Source organism: Poecilia formosa, unplaced genomic scaffold (genome assembly GCF_000485575.1).
Source record: "Poecilia formosa unplaced genomic scaffold, Poecilia_formosa-5.1.2 Scaffold37, whole genome shotgun sequence".
Lineage (NCBI taxonomy): Eukaryota > Metazoa > Chordata > Actinopteri > Cyprinodontiformes > Poeciliidae > Poecilia > Poecilia formosa.
The window spans coordinates 2,770,853-2,794,086 of NW_006799976.1; the positions used below are offsets into that span (position 1 = coordinate 2,770,853).

Genomic DNA, 23,234 nt, shown 5'->3' on the forward strand with positions numbered 1-23,234 from the left:
TCCTGTGGTACTTAGTGGCGTCTAATAAGAACATAAATTCAATACCCTACACAAGTGATCACACCACTTGGGCTTGCCCATGTTTTGCCATGTTACAATAACAAACGTCAGGGTGATTTATAAGGATTTCGTGTGAAAGTTGCGCAGAATTGTAAGGTGTTAGAATTTTTCTTTTCCCCTAAAATGTCTTGCAAATGAAAGTTTAAAGGGGCAGTACTATACGTTTTCCACACAGTACTGCCCCTTTATATAGATAAAATCACAATCACTTGATTGTGATTTAATATCACAATCGAGTAACTATGTTAACGAAAGCTGAAAAGAATGCTATACCAAATACAACATAAAAGACATTTTACATTGTGATTTAATACCTTGAAATTGGGCCTCTGTCTCTTTAAAACCTCCTGCTCTTTCTGAAACTTCATGGGATTTTCCTTTTTTTTTTAACCACTTAATTTTTTTTTTACATTTCACTGAGCAGTAGTCCCTATAATGAGCTCAGCAGATGCACAGTTCCACCAGGTGTTTGCTAATTGCTGTTGGCTAGTCTGAAGGAGCTGAGTGGGGGAGTCGAAGGGAGGAGCTGCTCTGTGAGGCGGAAACTGAGCCCCAAAGGCAGAGCTAGGTCCACCCATAAGTTTTGCACAGCTGAATGGTTGACATGGAGATTAAAGGATTTCTCAAACATGCATGAAAGAAACAAAGCAACACTCAAACTCAAAACTCCATATGTTGTTGATGAGGGGAAAACATTTTAACATGACAAAGCTCATGAAAGTTGATTTTACATGACAATGGCCCTTTAATAATATGGCGCACATTTGTCTTCACTCTGATACCCCTAAATAAACTGCAAATAGGCTCCAGAAGATTAATCAGACTAATTATCACTGAACTACTTTGGCTCTAAATACAGGAAGTGCAGGCTCAGTATGAACTCCGAACTACCAGAAGAGGAATAAACATTTTATAACTGCTGCTATTAAATTATCGTTTAGTTCCTAAACGATAATTCTGTGTTTTAGGTTGGTGTATGTGTGAATCCTTTAAATTTTCAAGATTGTGTTTTAAATTCTGGGGGTAGAGATACACCAACTAGTCAGCTAGAGTTTATCGCACATTTTTCCTCTGAAAACTGATGTTCATTAAATGCATCAAAATAAGTCTACAAGTGCATCAGTTAACATGTAATTTTATTTGATTAAAGCTTAGAGACAAACAACCTTGTTTTTCTGCAGACATCAGAGCTACTGCTGCGATCAAAGAACCTGCAGCACATCTTCTCTTATTTCCTTTTTTTTTTTTTAAATTGTCCTCAGGGAAATCAGTTGAAGATGGAATCGGCAGGTCAGACCTCTGAGAAAACTGCAAATCAATTCGGACGCGGAGAAGCTTCAACCATGAATTTGCTGTTGCACACAGAACGGGGCTGCACATTACGTGTTCTTCAATGTGTGTGTGTTTGTGTGTGTGAGCCAAATTATTAGAATGTTGGAAAATTTAAGGGCCCGCGTGCAAGGTCCATATCGGACATGATCACTCAACATTTTATTGTTGTCACTTTTAAAACCATCGACAGCTTCCCTCCCCCCCACCTCAAGGAAGATCAGTTATAAAAGGAATAGAAACGACAGACAGCTGTAAACATTTTTTTATAAAGGCCAGAATTGCTCTCATTTCACTGGATTCACCTTCTGAAAAGTCCTCATGACAACCAAAATGCAAATCACAAAGCTGAACTAACACCCATGCATAATGCAAGGAACACAAGAAGGCTTCAAACAGATGAACAAGACGAGACACAGATCAAACAAATAAGTCTGTCCTGCATCGGATATGTTTAATGAGGGCTTGTGACGGGAGTAAGAGCTCTCGCTTCCAACGCTCCCACAACCCACCCAAATACCTGGAATAAATTGTGTGGAAGACGAACCTATCCCATACATGTTTTATTCCTTGCGCTGCGTTCAAGTTGTACTCGAAAATGGGAAATTACAACTTGGAATTTTTTTTTTTTTTTTGGGGGGGGGAGGATCTACTGGAATGCCGCCCAAAGTCGAATTAACCATTGGGAAACTGGGAGCAACTCTGACTTGAAAGGCCGACTTCGTGTTTCAATATGGCCGCTCCTTGCATCAGCAGTAATAAAATGAGGTGAAAACTAAACGTGCCAACATTACAAGACACAAGTGTAGGAGGTTCTTAAAGAGACAGACCGATTTCAACTATAATGCTAGTCAAGCGAATTTCAAGTTATTTTCAATGTATACACCATTTTAAATGCAACAGTTGATTGTGCTATAAAATGGCACTATATGCCTGGAAAGTACATAAAACAAACCTTTTTACATAAAAGGAAGCTCATGAAGTCAAATTAAAGGAGCAGTGTTATGTTTTCCAGACACAAAGTGTCATTTTACAGCACAATCAAGTAACTATGTTAACTTCAGTTGTTATAAAAATGGCAGATATATCAAATATGACTTTGTAATTTAACAGCTTGAAATTGGGCGTGTCTCTTTAAAAACTCATTTGTTGCAACATCCAATATGTCAGTATGCAAGTCTGACGCAGAAAGAAATACAGATTCAGGTTATTAGAAAGTTTATTAAATAAAAAAACAAAGATTTACAATATTTAATCAAACAAATTATTGGTAATATCTACACAAGTTACATCTTGAAAACAACAGTCGCTTAATCTTACCAAGCAAGTCTCACAAGCCAGTGCTGCTACAGTACCTTGGTGGCAACGCTTTGCTTTGATCTGCATTAAACCAGATAGTAAAAATAATACGGAAAATTAAGTCAGCGTTTGTAACTTGGTATATGGTAGAAATTCTGTTAAGAAAGGGAGGTATAACTGGTTTTTTGAGTACATTACATAGTCCTTTATGTTGAGGATAACCTGGTTTATAAATTGAAGTTGAGTGTGGCACAGAAAGAGAGCACCTGAGAGAAACAGATCTAAAGCCCCCCTAACATGAACCGCCTCCAGAGTTCAAGAAAACTAAATGCGTACATGTGTCGTTCATCTGAGGATGCAGGCAGCAATAAATATTTACAGAATCGTGAAATGAACTTTGATTCAATTCCAAAAAAAAAAACAAAAGAAAAAAAACAGACTTAACAATCCACTTCTGGACAAACACTGGTTAGAAAACGGGAGGGTCGGGTGCTGACAAGTGCTCTAGTTAGAACATCATGCAAGTGAGTCACTAACATGTGAGGGGCAGCCAGACTTCATGCATAGATCCTTCTGTCTGTAGAGGGAAGACGGTCAGACAGCCGCCAGCAGCTCCACTGCTCTGAACGTTACTCGTCGTTGTCTAAACGAGACAGAAAATGAAAACTGATTAGAATGAGGTGTGAGGGGGTGCTGTGGTGGCGCAGGGGCAAAGCACAACCCACATATGGACCTTTGCCTCATGTCTCCCCCCCTCTCTCATTAACCACTTTCCTGTCAATTCACTATCAAATAAAGGCCACTAGAGCCAATAAAACCTTTAAAAAACATAAAATCAGGTGTGACCCAGGGGCCATCTGTGGCCCCGTGAGGAATTTTGTGCGGCTACTGGGAAAATGATGGGGAATGGAACAAAGTTTGGTAGGTCGTTTAGTTTATGCAGACACTTTCTGCAAAAAGTCTTTCCCTAAGGCGATGACTTTCAATAAAAAATTCTTAGAAAAAAAGGAAAGGTTTTTGTGCTTAAGAAGAAAACAACAGAACATACATGTGTATGACTGAGGCAAACTCTCTATCCCGTTGTTAGAATTCAACGTTTTTTGTTTGGAAACCCAGAAAAAAAGAGAAAAAAAGAAAGTTCAAATTGATTTTATGGTTTTAGACAAAATTCATTTCATAAGAGCCAGGTTAAAAATGTCTATGTTAGAGATCCCTAACCTAGACCAACATCCTCCTAAATCTGAGTCTGAATAATAATAATAATGAGGGGAACAGACTACAGTTCATTAACACAGAAAGCTCTCCGAGAACTGCTCCACACATCTTTTCAGAGATACGGCCCCTGCTCTCTGCGTGGAGGTGATAAAACATCTGCCAACGATCCCGAGACGAGTCCTCAGGGAAAATATCCGACATGTGTAGCTTCTCCTTCAACGCAGTAAAAATAGAAATCAAAGAGTTGTCAAACAGAGATGAAACCCCCCCCCCCACAACATATCTGAAGACTATTTGGATCCTGAGGGGAAACCTTTAAAGCCTCTCCACCCTTCAACATCTATTTCTGGTGTGGCCACAGTGTGACAACAGATCAGGCACAGAGAATAACAAATCAGGGAAAGCAAAGGGAGCAAAGGGAGCGTTTCTCCATCTACTCAGTCCCTTGACAAGTTGGTGCAGTGACACATGAGAAGTTGGTATGTTGGAGACTTAAATCTGGAAATAATGAAGAAAGGTGATCCAGATGCAGTCTGTATAAGCCACTGAATATTCACAGGGAAATAGAGCTGCTGAAAACATATTAAAATACACAAACCTTTCCTGGTGGTTGGATTAAACAACCACGAAATTGTTGTTTAATCCACCATTCCTGGAAATATCATAGCCACACTTATTTTTTGCCAAATTTAGAAAACAAACATTTTTTTTCTAGATTTGGGGTGGGGGGGAAGAAAAGTACAAAAACTAAAAGTATAAAACTTTTGCCAAGTTGAATTTGCTGATTTGTAGTTTTATTTTCTGAAAATCATGAATCATCAGTGTTCATTCTGGCTTCTGATTCAGAAATGACGTCAAGGGCAAGTTAAAAATTATCATAACGGATCATAATTGTTGTTATAATAATAAAATCTGTGTAGCATAGGGGAAAAAGAAAGGTTAAGCACCTTGAGTTCAGTTTTAAAAACAAAAAAACTAGAGGCCAAGATGAACAGTGTAGTTTCCCTTTAAAATTTTAGAGAAAGAAAATAAAGGTCTTTTTATTGGTTTTTAACTGGACAACCACAATAATCACAGAATGGGACAAGAACACAAACTGCTATGTGGTAAAACCGAATCTAAAAGGTGTATTTTTATTACAAAAAGTAATAACAATAATCCAGTGTAAAACCTACTTATTTTCTCTACTTATTAAAAAAAAAAAAAATACAAAACTACTTTATAAACAAAAACCACCAACCTTCTTGGTAGGCTCCGTCAGCCATCACTAGATGAAGGATGTTTGGGTACAGATGCTGGTGCTCAGTTCCCAGGATGTTTGACACCAAATTGGAACCCAGTTCAATATTCTCATCTTCATCTTCATGTATAGCCTTGGGGGGAAAAAAACCCCAACAACCCAGGGATATTTATTGCGAGGTCAGAAGAATGAATGGGCTGATTTTAGAGACACCTAATGACTAAATCTGCACCTTTATCTTGTTATAAGCTTCAATGAACTTCTCGAATCCCATCTGCTGCTCCAGGTTGAAGCGCAGCTCCTCCAGGCGACTGAAGATGCTGTCGTGATGGTCAACCTCCACGCACTGATCATCTCCGCTGCCATCTATGATGGAGAAGAATAAGGCATTTGTCTTCTTAGGATGCTTTGGTTTACATGAAAATGTCTCCAACTATAGTAGAAAAAGCTAAAAGGGTAGAGACGGGTGCTAAACAAAATGCAGGTGAAAAAGAACGTCACCTGCAAGTCAAACATGAACAGGTTTCTTGCTCTTCCAAAGTTACAACTGACAAGAACGTTCTTAAACAGCTGGAGTACTTCAAGTGGGAGGCTGAAAAATACGCCTCCCGCAATAAAGGTCTGATTGAAGTAATGGTTGAAGAATACCGAGTGAGACTCAAATATGAGAAGCAGCTCAAAAGTCACTCTGAGCAAGCTTCCAAATTTAAGGCTCAGGAGGAAACGGTGAAAGCTCTGCAGGGTCAGGTTGCGGACCTGAAGGTGGAGTTGAAACTTGCTCTAGAAAACAACCATCCTAGAGTCTCCACCCGACCAGAGGTCCCCCTGCAAAGAGAAGGCTCCCTACAAACAGAGGAGACCAAGATAGACAAACCTCCAATCAACCAGGGAGGTCTGAAGAAAGACAGACCTCCAATCAACCAGAGAGGTCTGAGGAAAGATGGGCCTCCAATCAACAAGGGAGGTCTGAAGAAAGACAGACCTTGAATCAACAAGGGGTCTCCATGCATAGCCTGGCTCAGCCTTTACTCCGACCCACAGTCAGGTTGTAAACAGGAGTCCACGCAAAGCCAAACCTCCACACAAACATGAAGGTCCGAGGAAAGACAGACATCCAGGCGATCAACCTCCACTGGTTTCATGGAGGGTCTTCATGTTGGTGTTGGCACAAAGGCCAAGCTAAGCCCAGCTCAGCCTAGCTCAGCCTTTACACCAACCCACACCCAGGTAGCACTAACCAAGGTCACTAATCAAGCCCAGGTTTTGCTAACACTTTGAATTATGAAAATTTGAGGCTTTGCACAAATTTGGCAAAGCCTCAAACTGTTTAACAAATATTCATCCATCATCTAACATAGAGATGATGGATGAATATTTGCTAAACAGTTGACAATAGAATACGAAACAGAATTTGTGAAAATTCATTTGGCTCTGCTACTGTGCAGAAACAACCAATCAGAACCAAAAGTTTGCCCTTTGGTTCTGATTGGTTTCTAATGTGCTGAATGTGTCTCAGCACATTCGACTACTAGTGTACTGCAGCTATGCAATTGGCAGAAAAACAACCTAACGTTACATCATCATTATTTATAGAATGATTTAGAAAACAAAATTCTATACAGGCTTGTCAAAACTATTTCGACCCATATTAGAACTTTGCATTGATTTCCCTTCATTTTAGTAGCTGCGATTAAACCAAACCAATACTAGTCTATTCCTAACATTAACTAAACCTTAATTCACATCTTTGATGCATCAAAGGAATCTCTCTCTCGACTGTTTTTTCAGACCTGTTCTCTATAAGTTAACTTGTAGGTTCCTGTAACTTTTAAGTTATGAATCTTCCACAGGAGCATTAAAATTATTTGAAGGCACAGAATCAGCCCAGTAGGTTCACATTCTCAGGTGAGAGAGACTCACCTGGTATAAAGTTAATTTTTCGGTACTGGAATTGCACCAAGGATAAATTACTTTAATCAAAGCATATCATGAATATATGTGCATATATTCCATCTTAAGTACATAGCATAATAGTTTTTTTGTTGCTTTTGCCACCACTAGATGATGTAACATAAACAGCACTATTCAGAGATGCAATGAGTTTATAGCAGCGGCCCTGATGCCAACATCTACAGAAAACATATTAAAGATTGTGGCATGTGTTACACAAATCAGACCTTCACTAATCCTCCTGGAATCTGTTCTGGTTAAATAGTTAACATTTCCAAACAGCACCATATGTGATTTTTCTTCAAAATAATCATTGTGTCCACGTTATTTTCTTTGTCATTCTAGACAATATAATTATTCCTGTAATAAACAGTTTTAGATCCTTTAATACAAAGGTACAGCTTATGCCACACACTTAAGTCTCAGAATAACCCCCATCTGCTACTGCATAAAAAATACACAATTTATTGGGGGGGAGGGGGGGTTTTGTACACCAACATTTTCACCGAAAGACAGAATATAGCTAAACAGATTCGACTCATGTAACGAAAAAAAACAATCTAAACATGTCAATATTACTTTCCAACAACTTCCAGAACCGTTTTATTTCAAAGCTGATGACTGACGGTGTATTAAGCAATCTGTACATATAAACATATTGCAATTCAGCTCCTGTACAGAAGGTTTATACCTCTGCTAACTAGAACCGCCGTCGCTCTTTTTCCTCCCAGCGCCCGTTAGTTCAGTTGCTATGACAACGGTAAATAAAAACACAAAAGGAAAAGGAGTAGTAACGGCGTGTTCCGCCATGTCTGTAGTTCTAAAGAGCAGCTCAGAGGGGCAGACAAAAGTCTACGCCTATTTTGAGTGGCACTGTTTTGTGTCAGACTTTTGTTTTGAGTTGAATTTGGCTCATTTTGTGTTAATTATGTCGCCACAGTTACTCGAAATGCCAACAAAAGCAATAGCTCCCCTCACAGGATCGAGCCGCTACTTTTTGACGGGGCACGCTTCACAATATATTTTGAGGTGTAGAACAATAGGTGCCTGCCTATACATTGCTACGGCAGGCCCCAATAATAAAGGTTGACCTGAATTCAAATTCCAAACAAATGGAAGCTGCAGAATATGCTTCTCAAAAAAAAAGAGAAATACAATTTTGGGCGTGCTGATATCAATGGGAACACAAAGTACTTTATTATTTTTATTCCCCCCCCCCCCCCAATTTTACAAAAATTACATCTTCAAAAACCAAAAATTAAATTCAATCGATCACGTGTGGCGCTCCCGCTTACCTGACTGCCATTCTTCGTTGAGCTGCTTGCCGTCTCTTTGCCGCTCCTCTCCGTCTCCATTAGCCAGCAGTTCCCTGACCTCGTCGTCTGCCGGACTCCCATTAGAGCACTCCTCGTCCTCATCCTCGTCCTCCTCTTCATCCTCGTCGTCCTCATCCTCCTCGTCGTCCTCTTCGTCGGCGTCCACGGCCATCTGGTTGTTGTCCTGATCGAGCTCGGCGGCTATTTTGTTGAACAGCTCGCTGTTGCCCTCCTGTGGAGGGTTCCCGTTGTAATCTCCGGCTCCGTTAACATCGACAGGGTTTCTGTCGCCTTCTTCCTGCAGCAGTCTCACCATAGAGGCCCGGATGTCCCGCAGGTCTTCATCTTCGTACGCACTAAGAAACAGAGCAGAGTCTCACAGTTCGCTCTTACCCTGCAGTAATTATTCTCCATCTTGATTCTTAAATTTAATTCTTAAACATTTTACAATACAAATATTTTGTTTGCAGGATATCCTGAACACAAAACTTTAACTCAAAGTATTCACATGCCTTAAGCCTTCCACATTGTCATTTAATTTATGATAGATCAGCATGAAGTAGTGCATAATTGTGACGTTACAATAAAAAAAAAACCAAAGTCTGAGAAGTGTGGAGTGCTAGCCTTGTCCTGATAACACATTTTTCTGGATGGTAAATTGTCCCAGAAATTTTTCCATGAATGATAATATTGTTGTTTTGAGGCCATTTTCAAATAGTATATCGATAATGGCATAATAATGCAAATTCACCCTCTCAAAGACCAATAAACTTTAACTTTGTACAGAACATTTACCAGAGAACCTGGAATATATTTTAAATATCCACAAAAAAAAAAACAACAGTTGGATGACTAATAATAGAAAATATTTTCAAAAACTGACTTGTTTCAGTTATTTACTTTTTTTTTTTTTTAAAGAAAGTGATGAAAAAATTTAATTCAGAAACTGAATTTGGTGTGGGAAAAAATCAAAGTAAAACTTAAATCCCATCTGAGCGAAGCTCCTTCTTCCACAGGTTTGCTGTGATTTTAGAAACAATTCAATTTGTGGGACTGAATACAAATGCACGCCACACTTTCCAGATTTTTATTTGTGAAGAGTTTGAAAAACCACGCTTCATGTTCCTGCTACTTCGCAACTGAGCACGACTGGTGCAGGTCATAAGAAAAATCTCAGAAACGCAAACCTCAATCGATTTTTACTAACGAGAAAAAAATGTGGAAAACCTCAAGGCCATTACTTTTAGCACGGCGTAGACTAAAATGATCAAATTCAGAGTCAGAACGACTTACTCCTCAGCATCTGATTGGTCGTCGTCTTTGACAGCCTCCTCCAGATCCTCAATTTCCAGGTCTTTGTCCGGGGAAACGTTAGCCTTGCTAGCTTCAGTGGAGTCCTGCTGAGGGCTGAACAGTCGACTGAGGTCGGGTAAAGAACACGTCCGCAGCATCTAATGGCGCAACAGGAGCAGAAAGGCATGTGAAGAAACTCGATATAACATTTATTAGAAAATTCATGAAGTAAAATATCGAATTTAGCACTGAATGACCCTAAACAAATAATCTCTCTGACAGCCCAACTGTTTGATGCTTCCAGTCCAACTCCAGAGAAGAACAGAAGGATGTTCGTCACCTTTGGGTTGTTGGCATCAAACATGCCGGCAGAGAGACCGATGAGAAGGGCGTCCTGGTTCTTGGTGCGTAGAGGTGAGACGGATCGTGAGCGGGAGGCCAGAGAAGAGGATGACTCGTCCATGGAGGAATTGGCGGACATCACTGAGAGGGCGGCGGCTCGGCGGTGGGCCGGCGAGCATTTCAGAAACAGCGGCTCCTCGTTCTGAGCCGAGCCTGGTGAGAGCCGAACAGGCGAGGGTGGATTTAATCAGAGTCATGATCACAGGGGAAACCGGTGGCCATGACAGCGGGGACGTTCGCCTTACATGAGGAGTCGGTCGGCTTCTCTGAACTCTTCTCAATATCCTGAGGGCCCGCTGGTCTTGTAGCGCCCCCATGTGGCCTGTAAGAAGAAGACACACAATAATGAAATATGACGGAATATTAGGGTGAGATTAAGATCTTTTTTTTAAATTAGGAGAATAAAGATACAATATTACCCAAAGAAAGTCGCAAAAGAAAAAAAAAAAGAAAAAAATCACTAGAAAAAAAAGCTGTTGAGAACACTGCAGTGATCAAGATCTGACATGACCAGTTCTTCAGTCCATGTGGCACTTTCTTCTAAATAGTCGTTTGAACACATCGTCAAATTTACTGTTTTTGTAAGGAGTTCTCCTAATATTACTACTTCATTTTCCTAATATGACGACTTTATTCTGGTATCATTTCGACTTTGTGAAAATGAGAGAACAAAGTAATACGGCAACTTCATTTTCACACCATCACAACTTTTTTCTCGTATTATGAATTTTGTCTTCACTCTCATATTATTATGACTTTATTCTTGTAATGTTAAGACTTTTTTCTCAGTCTGGCCCTTACACTGTAAATTAGTGAAAAGTTATTACAAATGAAATACCATATTAGGGTTTCGCTGTATGGCAAATCTACATGTAGGTTTTTTATTTTTTATTGTTTTGCTATTCGCATTAAAATGACCTCTAAATCTGAATTTATTGCAACATTTATAATCCAACACATATCAGTGCTCACATTTGCTTCTGGACTTCCTGTTCCCAAGCTTGTTGCACATTAGCTGGTGGATTTGACTCTTGTTTAGGACTCTCCTCCAAAATCACTGACTCCAGGTCGGCTGGATCTAGAGGAATTTAACCAAAACAAGATTTTGCTTTGCTGAAAATGAATAAAAGTCTTGATTTGTAATAATCAATGGTGATCATTAATATTAATATCAAGCTAAGAGATAACTTACCCTCAATATCAGTAAGGCCAGGCAGCAGCGATGCGTTTACCACAGACGTTTTCTGACCTGAATCCTGGTTTCCATCAGTCGGTCTTTGACCCACTGCAGAGGTGAAAGGTTCACTGGGGATTTTCACACCATCAGCTGCAGCAGAAAACAGAAAATACACCATTAATATTAGACAATGAATGCACCGAGGGTATTCTTGTGCTTTCATTTGTGACCCTCTCGCTCACTCTAAAAAAATTAAAAATTTGAAATCTGTCATTTCCAGATCATAAAGGGAAATCAGAATCAGCCAGAAATTATTCCGATAGGTCAGAGCTTCACAAAAACAACCAAAACAGATCAGATTGTCTGTATGAAGTACATCTGCAGCTGATCCTTAAGACAATGACTCAAATTAAGAACAAAAACTAGAAAAGTCCGTACACGTTGTGGAAACCTCCGGCTGTTGAGCGAGCGGCCGAAGCGCCTCTGGCCCCTCACACACCGGGTTCGCCTCCCACGCCTTCCTGGGAGCGTCTTCCTGAAGCTCGCCCATCCATATGACTTCCCCCAGCGTTTGATCTGAGACAGAAGGCAGGACAACAAAACAGACCATTTTCTAACGCACGCGTTTCCCATGTCCTCCCCCGGAGTCGACGGTCGTTACCGGTAGTTGTGATGCACGTCTCTCCGAGCGTCTGCTGTGCAACGGCGAGAACGAGAGGAGCCGCTGCCTCCCACTTCTTCCTGTCTCCACCAGAGCATGGCCTTTCCTCTGGAGATGCTAAAGTGGCTAGCAAAACAATTAGAAAAAAAAAAAGAGATAAAAATTGATGCACCAGATTGATTTTGTTCGTTTTTCGCCTGGAAGACTGAACTCACTGCTTGATGTGGAACAAGTTTCTCCAAAGGTTTGCTGAGGCACAGGCAGCGCCGCAGGCAGCTCCGCCACTTCCCACTTCTTCCGATCTCCGTCCGAAGGGCGGCATTTCTCACCGTCCAGCTGTTGGGGCGGAGCAGGAGTCGGTTCTGATGGTGCCGGTGGCGGTGGAGGAGGTGAAGGAGTCTCCTCCGTCTCGTCCACCGGGCTCTGGGCTTTCAGGTTCTGGTTCAGTCTGCGCAGAATCTGCTTCTTCTCACTCTGCTGTACAGGAGACATCGGTGAACGTCGACTCTTGGAAATTTATTCACGCAAAAAAAAAAAAAAAAAATCGACCGACACTTTAACAGACCTGAGTCACTGCTGTTGCCTCAGTTTCGTTCAAGTTCTCCTTTGGTGGAGTAATCTGTGAATGAGTGAAAACGGTCACAATTTAAAAGTAGCGATACAACTACAGCCATATGTGTTGATTGTTTATTTTAAGTATCAATTAATTGATTATTCCAACAATTAATCGGCTTAAACACATGATCACATGCTGCAGATCTTTCAGTTAAGCCTTTTTTATAAATGCGTTAAAAAATACAAAACAATTCAATTCCCTTACTGAAATAAGAAAGTTGATATTTTATGGATTAAAATGCAACATAGCATTCCTTTAGTGAACCCTGGATCATTCTGACTGGTATTTTAAAAGAGTCTTTATTGGTTAGTGCTCTGGTCATTTTGTAGCATTGTGATATTTATATGTGAAGTGCACTATAAAATATTATTGTTAGGATAATTAACAGCAATGGATGAATCTGTAGTGAAAAAAAATACTAACAATACTTTTATTCTCAGCCCTTTCTGACTTATCAATACGTTGATTATCTTTTGGATTACAGATTAATATTTGGGTAGCAAAAAGTGCTTAATAGGAGATTTTTCAGAAATAATTTGAACCAGGTGAAACTAAAACTATGCCACTTGAGTTTTGAGTAGGACAGTTTTACAGTGTTTTTATTTTTTTTATCTTAAATGTAAAATACATATAATTTTTGCACAATTACTGCTGTGAGTGAGCTGTCCTTTCAGGATTTTTTCTTTGGAGTACTTAAACTCCTGTTAATGATTATTTAATTAACAAATTAGCTGACAGTCAATTAGCACACTGACCGCTCCGACGTTCTCCAGCGCAGCGGTCATGGAGATGAGGGGGCTGGAGGCTTTGGATGAGGGCTGGGCCGAAGCTTTGGCGGCTGGGTCGGGCTGCGGCGGCGCGGCCTGTGGAGGAGGACCGTCAGAGGAAGACGACGCGGCTCCTGCTGCATTTCCAGGTGCAACGCCGCTCTTGGCAGCTCGAGCTGCACCGAGCTTTAAACAACAACAGAACATAGCCAGCATTGGACTTTATCCGTTTTAGACGTGCGTGCAGAAAGGCGGCGTGAACCCTACATGGTCCTCCCAGGCTTTCTTCTCTCTCTCGTACGCTTCCCTCCTCTTCTTCTCCAGCTGCTCCTTCAGTACAGCAACACGGGCGTTTGCCTGAGCCTGAGGAAGGTTAGACGGACACAGATATGAATATAGACGCACTGCAAAACTAAATCTTACCAAGTAACTTTTCAGCAATATTTATGAGCTTGTTTTAAATCAATAATTTCCTAATACATAGTTTAAAAGAAAAAAAAATCATCTATAACTCGGGAAAATGTCTTGTTATAAGTGAAATAATAACCATCCTCTGGTTTCTTATTGTTCAATGTTTACAAAAACTTCCAAATTTTTTGCGATGAATAAAACATCTAATATTAAAGTACTGGAATGTCACCTGGCCTGAAATCTGTTGAAAGTTTATGGCCGGGGCCATACAAGCTGGATTGTAGCCCAGACAAATTCTACTTCCTACTGTCTGGCCAGAGAGTTATACCAGGAACTCCGTAATAGTTATAAAAAATAAATATATTTCTGCAATTTGTTAAGGGTCTTTTACCTAAATATTAGTCATGGTGTGTATTTAGCTTAACCTGCTGAGACAGAGAAAAGTCCAGAAGGAGATCAAACATTTGCACAAAGTTCTTATTTTTGAAAAAAAAGTGAAGTTTTTTGTTTTATAATCACATTAATGACAAAAAAAAGATGAAACAGAATAAAACAGATACCAGCTGATTTTTTTCTAAAGACTAAACTATTCATAGAAACACCTCTGACCTTTTTAAAGAGCAATTCCAGAAGTAATAAATCTGAGAAGTAAATAAAAATGTCAGTGGCTTTGAGCTTCTTGCAGACTCACTTTTAAAACCTCTATCTTTTTCCTCCTGAGCTCTGCCTCCTCACTTGACTCCTGGCTATCAGAGCCGTCACTGTCATACTGAAACACACACACACAGACAGAAATATCAGAGAAAGTGACAACAAGTCTAAACTCTGACGGTGTGTGTAGGTGTGTACCTTCTCTCCTCGCAGCCGGGCTTTGATCTGTTGACGCTCATTGAAGTTCTGCAGGCGGATCTGCCGGAGTCTTGCCAAGTACTCCTGGGAACAGATCAATCCTTCATGAACGGTGAGAAAAACTTACTGTCTACATCTTGTTTAGTCATCATAAACACTAAACACCCACACATGCTTAGCTGTAGAGCTGGGCGACATGGCTCAAAAATAAAATGCCAGATTGTTTTCAGTCCAGAATCAACTTTTTTCTTGCCTTTTCTAAAAAGTTACAAATGACAAAATATTTTCAAAAAGGCTTTTATGTCAATCATGCCCTTCTGATTTGTATGACTAAGTATTAGGGCCAGGTTACAAGAATGTTTAATTATGGAGGATATGGTCATAATATTAGTAGAATAAAGACAGTTTCACCATAAATATATCTTAAAATTACAAGGGGGGAAAAAAATGTGGATAATTTTTTTATTATTTTTTGTGTTGGAGTTTTCATAAAATTACATCTTCATTCTCTTAATATTAGAACTTCATTCTGATAAATTGCTACTTTATTCTCATATTAGTACGACTGTATTCCTAAAAAAAAAACGAAAAAAAAAAACTTTACCTTTATATTTTGTGATAGTCTGATTCAAATCTAAATAAGCTGTAAAATACTAAAAAGAAGATTTTCCAAAACTGTAATCTTCAAAAACTGATCATTTCAACTCAGACCAGCCATGAGGTGAGCATCTCATTAGAACAGCAAATAAGAGACAGAATTAATAAAATTTTGCAAACTTCATGCCATGAAGAACAACGTCGTGTATCAGTAAAATACAAACATGATTGAAAAAAATAAATAAATAAATAAAATGCATGAAACAATGGCCGTTGTTGGGGAAACACAACGAGGAAACCAAACACAAGGAGGGAGTTTGATGTTGAACTGTTATGGCTGCGTCACAGGGGGGATGGAGGGGTTTTGTGCAGACAAGCCAGGCGTGCTGTGATTCAGATGGAGCGTCAGGTTGGGGCGTTCAGCTCTGGGCTCCTACCTCCTCCTCTGTGTTGACTTTAGGTCGCCGGAACCGAGCCGAACCGGCCCGGCTTCCATAGATTGCAGCCAGGTTTTGTCGGGTTCCCTGTTCAGCATTCAAGTCAACCACACTTTAGACGGATACAAAGCCTCAACGTCTGACTACAACAACATTTAAGTTGGGAATGCGAAGGTAAAGTGCCACTGATCAATGTTTTTTTTTTTTTCCTTAAAAAGCTAAAGATTTGAATGATGAAATTCTGCCACTGCACCATTAAATCTATTTAATGACAGCAGCCTTCGAAGCACGCAAGCGTAAAAATAATCATATTGGAACTTTAAGAAAACTTAGTCAAAGTGCTAAAGTTGGAGTTACATTGCAAAAAAAAAAGAAAATTACAGTAATATTTGTGATAAAGTTGTATAGTGCATTTCTGCCACTAGGGGGCAGCAGGGCTCTTAAATCAGATCTTCTGTCTGATGAACTTGTGGGTTTCCAATGACGGCGTTTTCATAAACTTTCCACAAAACATTTCAAACTACTAATAACCAATTTAACACATACAGAGCACCTGCAGGTAACAGCCAATCACATTTAAAACCTTTTTAATGCCACCTTGAATTAAATTTTAAGAGCAAAAGCTGTAACTATAGGGGATGTTTGGGGGATACAGCACCCAACAAATTTATCAACTGGTGATAAATTTGAACTTACTCCATGACAGATGCACAAAGCTAGCTAGCAGGGGTGCATTAGCAGTTACTTAGCAATAGCCACAACCACCTTGAGTCACAGAGTGCAATGAAGAAGTCTGCGCATGACTCAAATGTTTGCTTAACCCAACTGTCCCGCAAGAAAAACACTACAAAGATGATTAATAGTTCTGCCACAACAAAATGTAAGACCTGATTAATGTCTTTAAGGTCAAATATGTTTTTAAGAGATAGATGCATGAATTTAAGACTTAAGACTTATTTAGATTGTGCAGACTCCCTGATACAGCCGTCAATGTGTAACGGTTTCATGCATTACGTACCAGCTGCCCCTCCGCTTTCACTTTGTTGAGCATTGCTTCTCTCTTGCGCTGTAGAAACTCCTCGACCTGGAAGGCTCTCTCGGCTGGTATCTGACCGCGCTGCCTACAGACAAAACACGGCAACAAATATTCAGGCCGCCTTCTCAGCACGGAGACCATCTGGTGGTGCTCGTTCAACTGCGACTGACCGGCTAATCTGGGCTTGTTTTGAAACGTGGTGCAACCTCTGAAGTTCTCTCTTGATGACGTCGGAGTTCAGTCGACGGGCCGGTCCGTTGGGCAGCACTGGGCCGGCAGCAGCTGGTACACCTCTGGAAAAAAACCCCGGCAAGAAATACATTTAACTCTTCTTTCCTCCTTGCTCAAATAAAAATTAGACAATAATAAAAAAAAAAAAGAAATTCATTATTACATAATTTAATTATATTTTAAAATCCTGAGATGCTTTGGCTGATAACATGATTCTAATTGGAATCAATCCTAATGTATTAAGCCACATTTTATACTCTTAAAGCAATTTTGATCTGCTGCTTTGATGGTTCAAAAACTCGGCTCTGTGTGTAAAACCGTGTTTCTCATTTCATGAGAGTAGCTAAGGTCTACTTGAAAACTCCAGTTATTACAGCTACGCGTGAAAGCGTGTCAATACGTTTGTAGGGTCCTGGATATGTTTAATAAAAACAGAAGTATTAATTTACCTGATGGGACTGCCAGGTCCTGCTGAGGGTCCCTCCCTGCTGGGGTCTTTGGGTTGGGGTTTAGCCATTTGGTCCACAGCAGCGTAGTGGTGTTCATACGGGCTCAAAACAGAAGCTTGGACCCCCGCAGCCCTTTTACCACCCACAAAACACTGAAAACACAAGATTAGCATCCAGAGTTGAAGCATACGAGGGAAAAAAGGGGGTCATTTTACTTAAAAGTAATCCAAAAAACAGTCACTACCTTCCTCTCTGGGCTGCTACCTCCACTTGAACTCAATACATGCTTCCAACCTTGTTCTCTGGCTTGGTTTATTCGACTAATCTGTAAGACATTATTGATCCACAATTTCATTCATGTTTGAGTCACAATTTAATAATAGCTTTCAGCTTATGAACAAGGAGAAATTGTATGACTTCTTTTAATCAGCAGCATAGCTAAAATCAATTAGAAAGCGTCACTGAACATTGGTTTTCAATTTCTATCACAGATTTCCAATTCAACTAATTCAACTTACATTGCGCCTCTGTCTCTTTAAGAAGCTCCTACTTTTTCCAACACTCCGCCTTCAGAACTTCATCACAACAAAGCTTCTCCTTTAAGTAGTTTACAAATATTCTTAGGAGTGTTGGACTTAGAAGTAGTTCCTATGATAAGGTTCTGTTAATTTATACCATAAAATCCTAATAAAAGACTTTTGCAGGACAGTACGGCTCACCTTTTCTTTCTCGTATCTCTTCATTTGCTCGCCTTTCAACAGGAACATCTGAGAGGCACAGAGAATGACAAAAAGGACAAACCACACACATTTAGACATTAAAAACAGACTAAATGACATGCTTACCTGTTCTCTCTGTTTCCTTTCCTTCTCTATCAGCTCCATCCTTTTCTTTCTGATGCCATCCTGCAGAGGAGACAGAAGCACCACAAACTCAAAAAACATCTTAAAGCGCTCCCCCTAGAGGTGAGAGGATGCAGAACTGCTCTGTCACAGGGCAGGCAGGCGAAGAGGGAAAAACGACTGGTTAGGAAAGGGCTAAACTCAGGCAGAAGGCTCCGAGTGGAAAACCAGGTGAAGGCAGGGATCAAGTGTAATGGGAAGAAGGAAAAAAAAAAAAAAAAAAAAAAACTGAAAACTGAAAAATTAACCCACGTGTGTGGGTGAATGAATGGAGGAGAGGAAGGGCAACGCTAACAGAGAACACAAGTTAAACGGGGACGCTCAGCTGTACCTCGTGCTTTTTCCTTTCTTCCTCCACTTGACTGATCCTTCTGTGAGGGGCTGCTGGGAGAACGGCCTGAGCAACATATAACATGTGGCTTCAGAGTTTGCCGACATTTTCAACACACGGGAACACCCACTAACATTTAGACAGGGTTCAAACAAAACAACAATAAACAAGTACGAGAGACTAACCGGTTTGTGTTTCACTGCAGCTTTCCTCTCCGAAGGCTTCTTTGCTCCGTCGCCAGCTTTCCTCACTGCTAAAGGCACTCCATATTTACATGCTGGTTTTGTAATCTTCTGGGCTGAGGTGAAAAGATATATGAAAAACACAAACAAACTGAAATTAACCTTATTGTACAAATAAGAAGTTCAGAAATATGAGAATGAAGAAAGACAGGAAATGTTGCTACGCCAACTACTGAAGCTACCAATTATAATAAGTTCTCTGTTTAACAATTTCATGGGGAACAGCCGTCATTACAGTGAGTTTAATGACTGGACACAACTTTGTTTACCCATCTGAAACCTAGGCTCTTATTTTGAAGGCATGTTTTCCCATATGCTCCTTCCTGATGTAAATTGATTTAGCATTAGCTTGGCATGGCTGGCAGCCATCAGGTTGATGTAGCGTGACAGCGTCACTTTTCTATTCCTACAGTGAATGTAAGTTTGGATGATTTCTGCTATGGCTTCTTTTTTTTTTTTCTACTGAGCATCCAAACTGATGGATAATACTTTTTCCGGCAGACTTTAATTTGGCACAAAATATTTTCTTTTAATTGTGGGATCCCACTATATTTGGACTGTACTTTGAAATATAACAGAGGATTAAAGCTCAATTAGGGCTGAAATGATTAATCGGCTGTTGAAATAATTGTCAACTGATCGAGTAATCAATTCATTGTTAATTGGAGGAGTTTAAGTATCTGGTGAGGTGTTCCAGACACGTCCCACCGGGAGGCGGCCTCGGGGAAGACCCAGGACATGCTGGAGGGACTACGTCTCTCAGCTGGCCTGGGAACGCCTTGGGGTTCCCCCAGAGGAACCCCATGGAAGAAGTGGCTGGGGAGAGGGAAGTCTGGGCCTCCCTTCTGAAGCTGCTGCCCTCGTGACCCGACCCCGGATAAGTGGAAGAAAATGGATGGATGGATGGATTGATAATTGAGGGGGCGGGTTAGCAGTCTTTAATTAATTTCTAATAGTATAAAACTTAAGTGGTTAAATGAGAAATCTGCGGAATGTACCAATTTTTTCCATTGTTCATTAATCAGAATAATTGATTAATAAAATAATCATCAGTTGCAGCCCTAGGATGAATTGTTTGACGCATTTTGAATCATTTTGCCCAAAACCAGCAGGAGAAAGTTGGGACTCACTGCAACAGACATGCATGAAGGCTCCTTACCTGGCGGCACCTGTGCCACGCCCATTTTAGGCTGCTTGTGTAGAAAAGTATGGCGGAATTCCTGAGCGATGATCTGAAAGGAGAAAATAAACCAGTTTCCTCTCCATCACAGAACCTGATGGCTGAAAAATAACGACAGAGGAATGGCGGCACACTACCTGTGGTGTGAGAAACCTCTCGATCCTACAAGAGAGGAAAGGTTTGTCCAGAATGCTGCCGATCGAAGGCCTCTCCCGGGGGTTGCGTTTAAAAAGCTGCGCCAAGAGAGAGCGTAGCTCTTGGGAATAGTGAACAGATACAGGAGGGTAAGAGCCTCTGATTATCTTCAGAACCAGGTTCTTCATGTTGCCAGCTTCAAACTACAAAAAAAACAAAACAAAAAAAACAGTCGTGATTGTCACCTAGAAAACACTGAAGTTATCATGAGTGAAAGTGGCAATAATGATTACAACTAGGCTCAGATAAAAAAAAAAAGAAACATGCTCACTGCAGTGCTGCAAAGGATGCATTAAAACGCACATTAATATGTAAACAGCTAGCACACATCAAATACTTACTGCATGCTTAAGAGTGCACATTTCATAGAGCACACACCCTAGGGCCCAAATATCACTGCAGAGGGAAGGAAAGTAGGAAAACGTAATTCAACGACAAGGAAACAGACACGCAGGGATACGTTTTCCAATCAGTTTGCATTCATTTAGTTGGGCAATTGTGAGATATAAATACATTTTAGCCCTTTATTAAACTTAAAGAGCTTCCAAGACATGACTTCACTGACTGTAACTAAATTGGATAGGATGACATGGAAACCTAAAAACAGAGCAGGAAATCAATATTGGCTTCCTGTTGTGGATGTAAACAAGAAGCTGACATGCTATCCTCCTGGCTTTATCTAGAAACCACCTGCTAATACTGGAGGGAACAAATCAGGTGAGGACATATGGACTGTGCAGCAAACATTACAAGAGAAATAGAACAACCCCCCCCCCAAAATGATTCACTTCAACTGAAGATCAGGTACCTTTTATTGTTGTACGGCTTATTTTCACAGATCTCTGGTGATAAGTAATATGGAGTCCCTATGCATGTTCTCGCCAGTTCTACAGTGCTGGGGGGAAAAACAACAAACAAACAAAAAGAGCAACGTTATTGAGTCTGTTCTAAGTCCAAGTTTTATCTTTACAGACAACTGCCGAACATACCTGTTCAGGACCCTCGCGATCCCAAAGTCTCCAAGTTGAACCGTCCCTTCTTTTGTCAAAAATATATTCTGCAGAGGAATTTTTAATCAAAGAACAAATAAATGATTGGGAACACAAGATTTGCCAAGATCTGGCCACACAAAAGGAACAATACCTGCGATTTAATGTCCCTGTGGAGAATTTTCCGCCCGTGTACGTGCTTCAGGGCCAGGCAAATCTGCACAAACCAATCTAGGATCTGAAAAAAACGAAACAAAACAAAACAATTTCAATATGAACAATGAACATTTATTTGGCAGCATTACAGGAAGCACAAAGCTGTCTGAAGCTTCTGGAAAGGAAGTTTTCCCCATCAGCTGTTCTTTCAGGTAGCAACTTTTAAACGGTGAATTAACAGGAAGCTGGAAGCATTACAGAAGAGTTGCTTTGTTTATCCTTCAAGTTTTTAGCTTCAACAAATTTTGCCTTTGTGGTCTAATGGAAGCGAAATCCGGTTAAACTGCAGAGCTGTGTAACACCCACTGCTCTCGCATCCACTCTGGTCTTAATGGAAATAATTAATGATCCCGAGAGAAAAGCTTCTTAAGGGGCAACGTACTGCTGCAACCAACACATAGCAGCAAACTGGAGCTTCTTCCTCTTGGATACATTTGGGTGCGTTACATGTACTGTGCAAAAACAAAAGGTTTGTGAGCTGATTTGTAAACAACATATGTTGAAATATTTTTTATTGGATCAATGTCTAACATGGAGCTTTTTATGGTGTTTTAAAATGTTCAGTAATTTTGAGAGAAATCACTGTTTGGCGGAAGAAAAAACCCATCATTTATTTAATGAGAAATGCTGAATTGTTAGGACAGTTAAATTATCTTACTTATTAGTCAAGTATCGCCTGGTGTTTATAACTCATAAAGAGAAGTCGGAACTTGTCAAAAACGATCAGAACTTCATTAAGTTAATGATAAGTAACCAGCCACAAAATATCTGGACGGTGAATCTCTAGTTGAAATAAATTATAAAGTTCCAACTTCTCAAAAACTATCATTTAGATCTGGCAAAGTGTTACAGGCTTACTTGTTCCTCAGGAAACAGCACTCCTTTCTGAGAATTGATCTTTTTGAAAAGGTCCCCTCCCTCACAGTAGTCCATGACAATATAAAGACATCCCCCTTCTAAAGAAAACATAAGAAATACAAATTAAATGTCATTATTAAAATACTTCTGAGATTCTTCACAGAAACACAAATGTGCGAATACCTTCAAAAGACTCCTTATACTGCACAATGTTGGGATGACTCATGTTGGCAAGAACAGCAACCTCTCTTCTGGACTCCTGCCTCTCTTTCCTTGACATCTGTGGAGAGAAATGAAAGGATCATTTGTTATAATCGTGATGAAGAGGTAAAATGGGCTCCTACTGCCACATAATAATACACAAGAGCTTACTCCAGATATGCCAATCTCCTTGATGACATACTGACGTCCATCATCTTTGGATTTCACCAGGATGGCTTTTCCAAATGAGCCCTCCCCAATTTGTTTCACCTTTTCGTACTTTTCCATGCTACTGGAGAGACTGGCTCCGCATAGTGGATCTGAAAATAAATATAGACAGCATGGGAAGACTGAAAGCTTTGATAAAGGGCTTAGAAACAGTGAAGCGTCGATTTTATTCTCTGATCAGAATCCCGAACGTTCGCGTTATTATGCATAAATGTTGAATCAATATGTCAAACATTAATTATCTACTCTAAAGGGGTTGAGATGCTGAGAAATTACATACAGCTACCAGATGGCTAATGTTACCGTGGCAGTGTAGCTAGACGACGATGTGAAAAACCAAATTCCTGCTGTAGACTTCGACTGTCCCGTAAACTCTCAAAGCTCAACGATAAAACGCGAAGGCTCATTTAGCAACAGTGTGTAAATGCTAATAGGAGGTTAATTGTGTATTACCATTAGTTCTTCGTTTCGCTGCTTCTCGCAGAAATTCTGCTTCTTGCTACTGTCCTCGCACTCACTCTAACACGTCGCTCTTTCTTCATTCTTATTGGTCAGCG

At 40.2% G+C, this 23,234-nt stretch overlaps 1 protein-coding gene across 7 annotated transcripts; it reads right to left on the minus strand.

Moving 5' to 3' along the window:
• Window positions 1–2,590: 2,590 nt before the first annotated feature.
• nek1 (NIMA-related kinase 1) lies at window positions 2,591–23,226 on the minus strand. Of its 7 annotated transcripts, none has more exons than XM_007550738.2 (36): window positions 23,131–23,226; window positions 22,621–22,769; window positions 22,432–22,528; window positions 22,249–22,346; window positions 21,329–21,412; window positions 21,175–21,242; window positions 20,994–21,080; window positions 20,527–20,581; window positions 20,128–20,328; window positions 19,970–20,042; window positions 18,754–18,866; window positions 18,569–18,634; window positions 18,181–18,240; window positions 18,055–18,102; window positions 17,580–17,660; window positions 17,336–17,487; window positions 16,826–16,948; window positions 16,638–16,740; window positions 15,620–15,706; window positions 14,586–14,669; window positions 14,428–14,505; window positions 13,593–13,688; window positions 13,314–13,511; window positions 12,508–12,561; window positions 12,158–12,416; window positions 11,943–12,068; window positions 11,720–11,857; window positions 11,297–11,431; window positions 11,077–11,182; window positions 10,350–10,426; window positions 10,043–10,257; window positions 9,703–9,860; window positions 8,389–8,765; window positions 5,376–5,509; window positions 5,144–5,276; window positions 2,591–3,331 (listed from the first exon to the last, which is right to left on the minus strand). In XM_007550738.2, exons 2-36 carry the CDS (start codon window positions 22,735–22,737, stop codon window positions 3,318–3,320), a joined length of 4,095 nt encoding a protein of 1,364 aa, XP_007550800.1. In that variant the 5' UTR covers window positions 22,738–22,769; window positions 23,131–23,226; the 3' UTR covers window positions 2,591–3,317. The 7 variants fall into 7 exon arrangements, with proteins under 7 accessions (XP_007550800.1, XP_007550799.1, XP_016526248.1 ...); XM_007550737.2 differs by having other exon boundaries at window positions 12,158–12,419; XM_016670762.1 differs by lacking the exon at window positions 18,569–18,634 and having other exon boundaries at window positions 12,158–12,419.
• Between the last annotated feature and the right edge of the window lie 8 nt (window positions 23,227–23,234).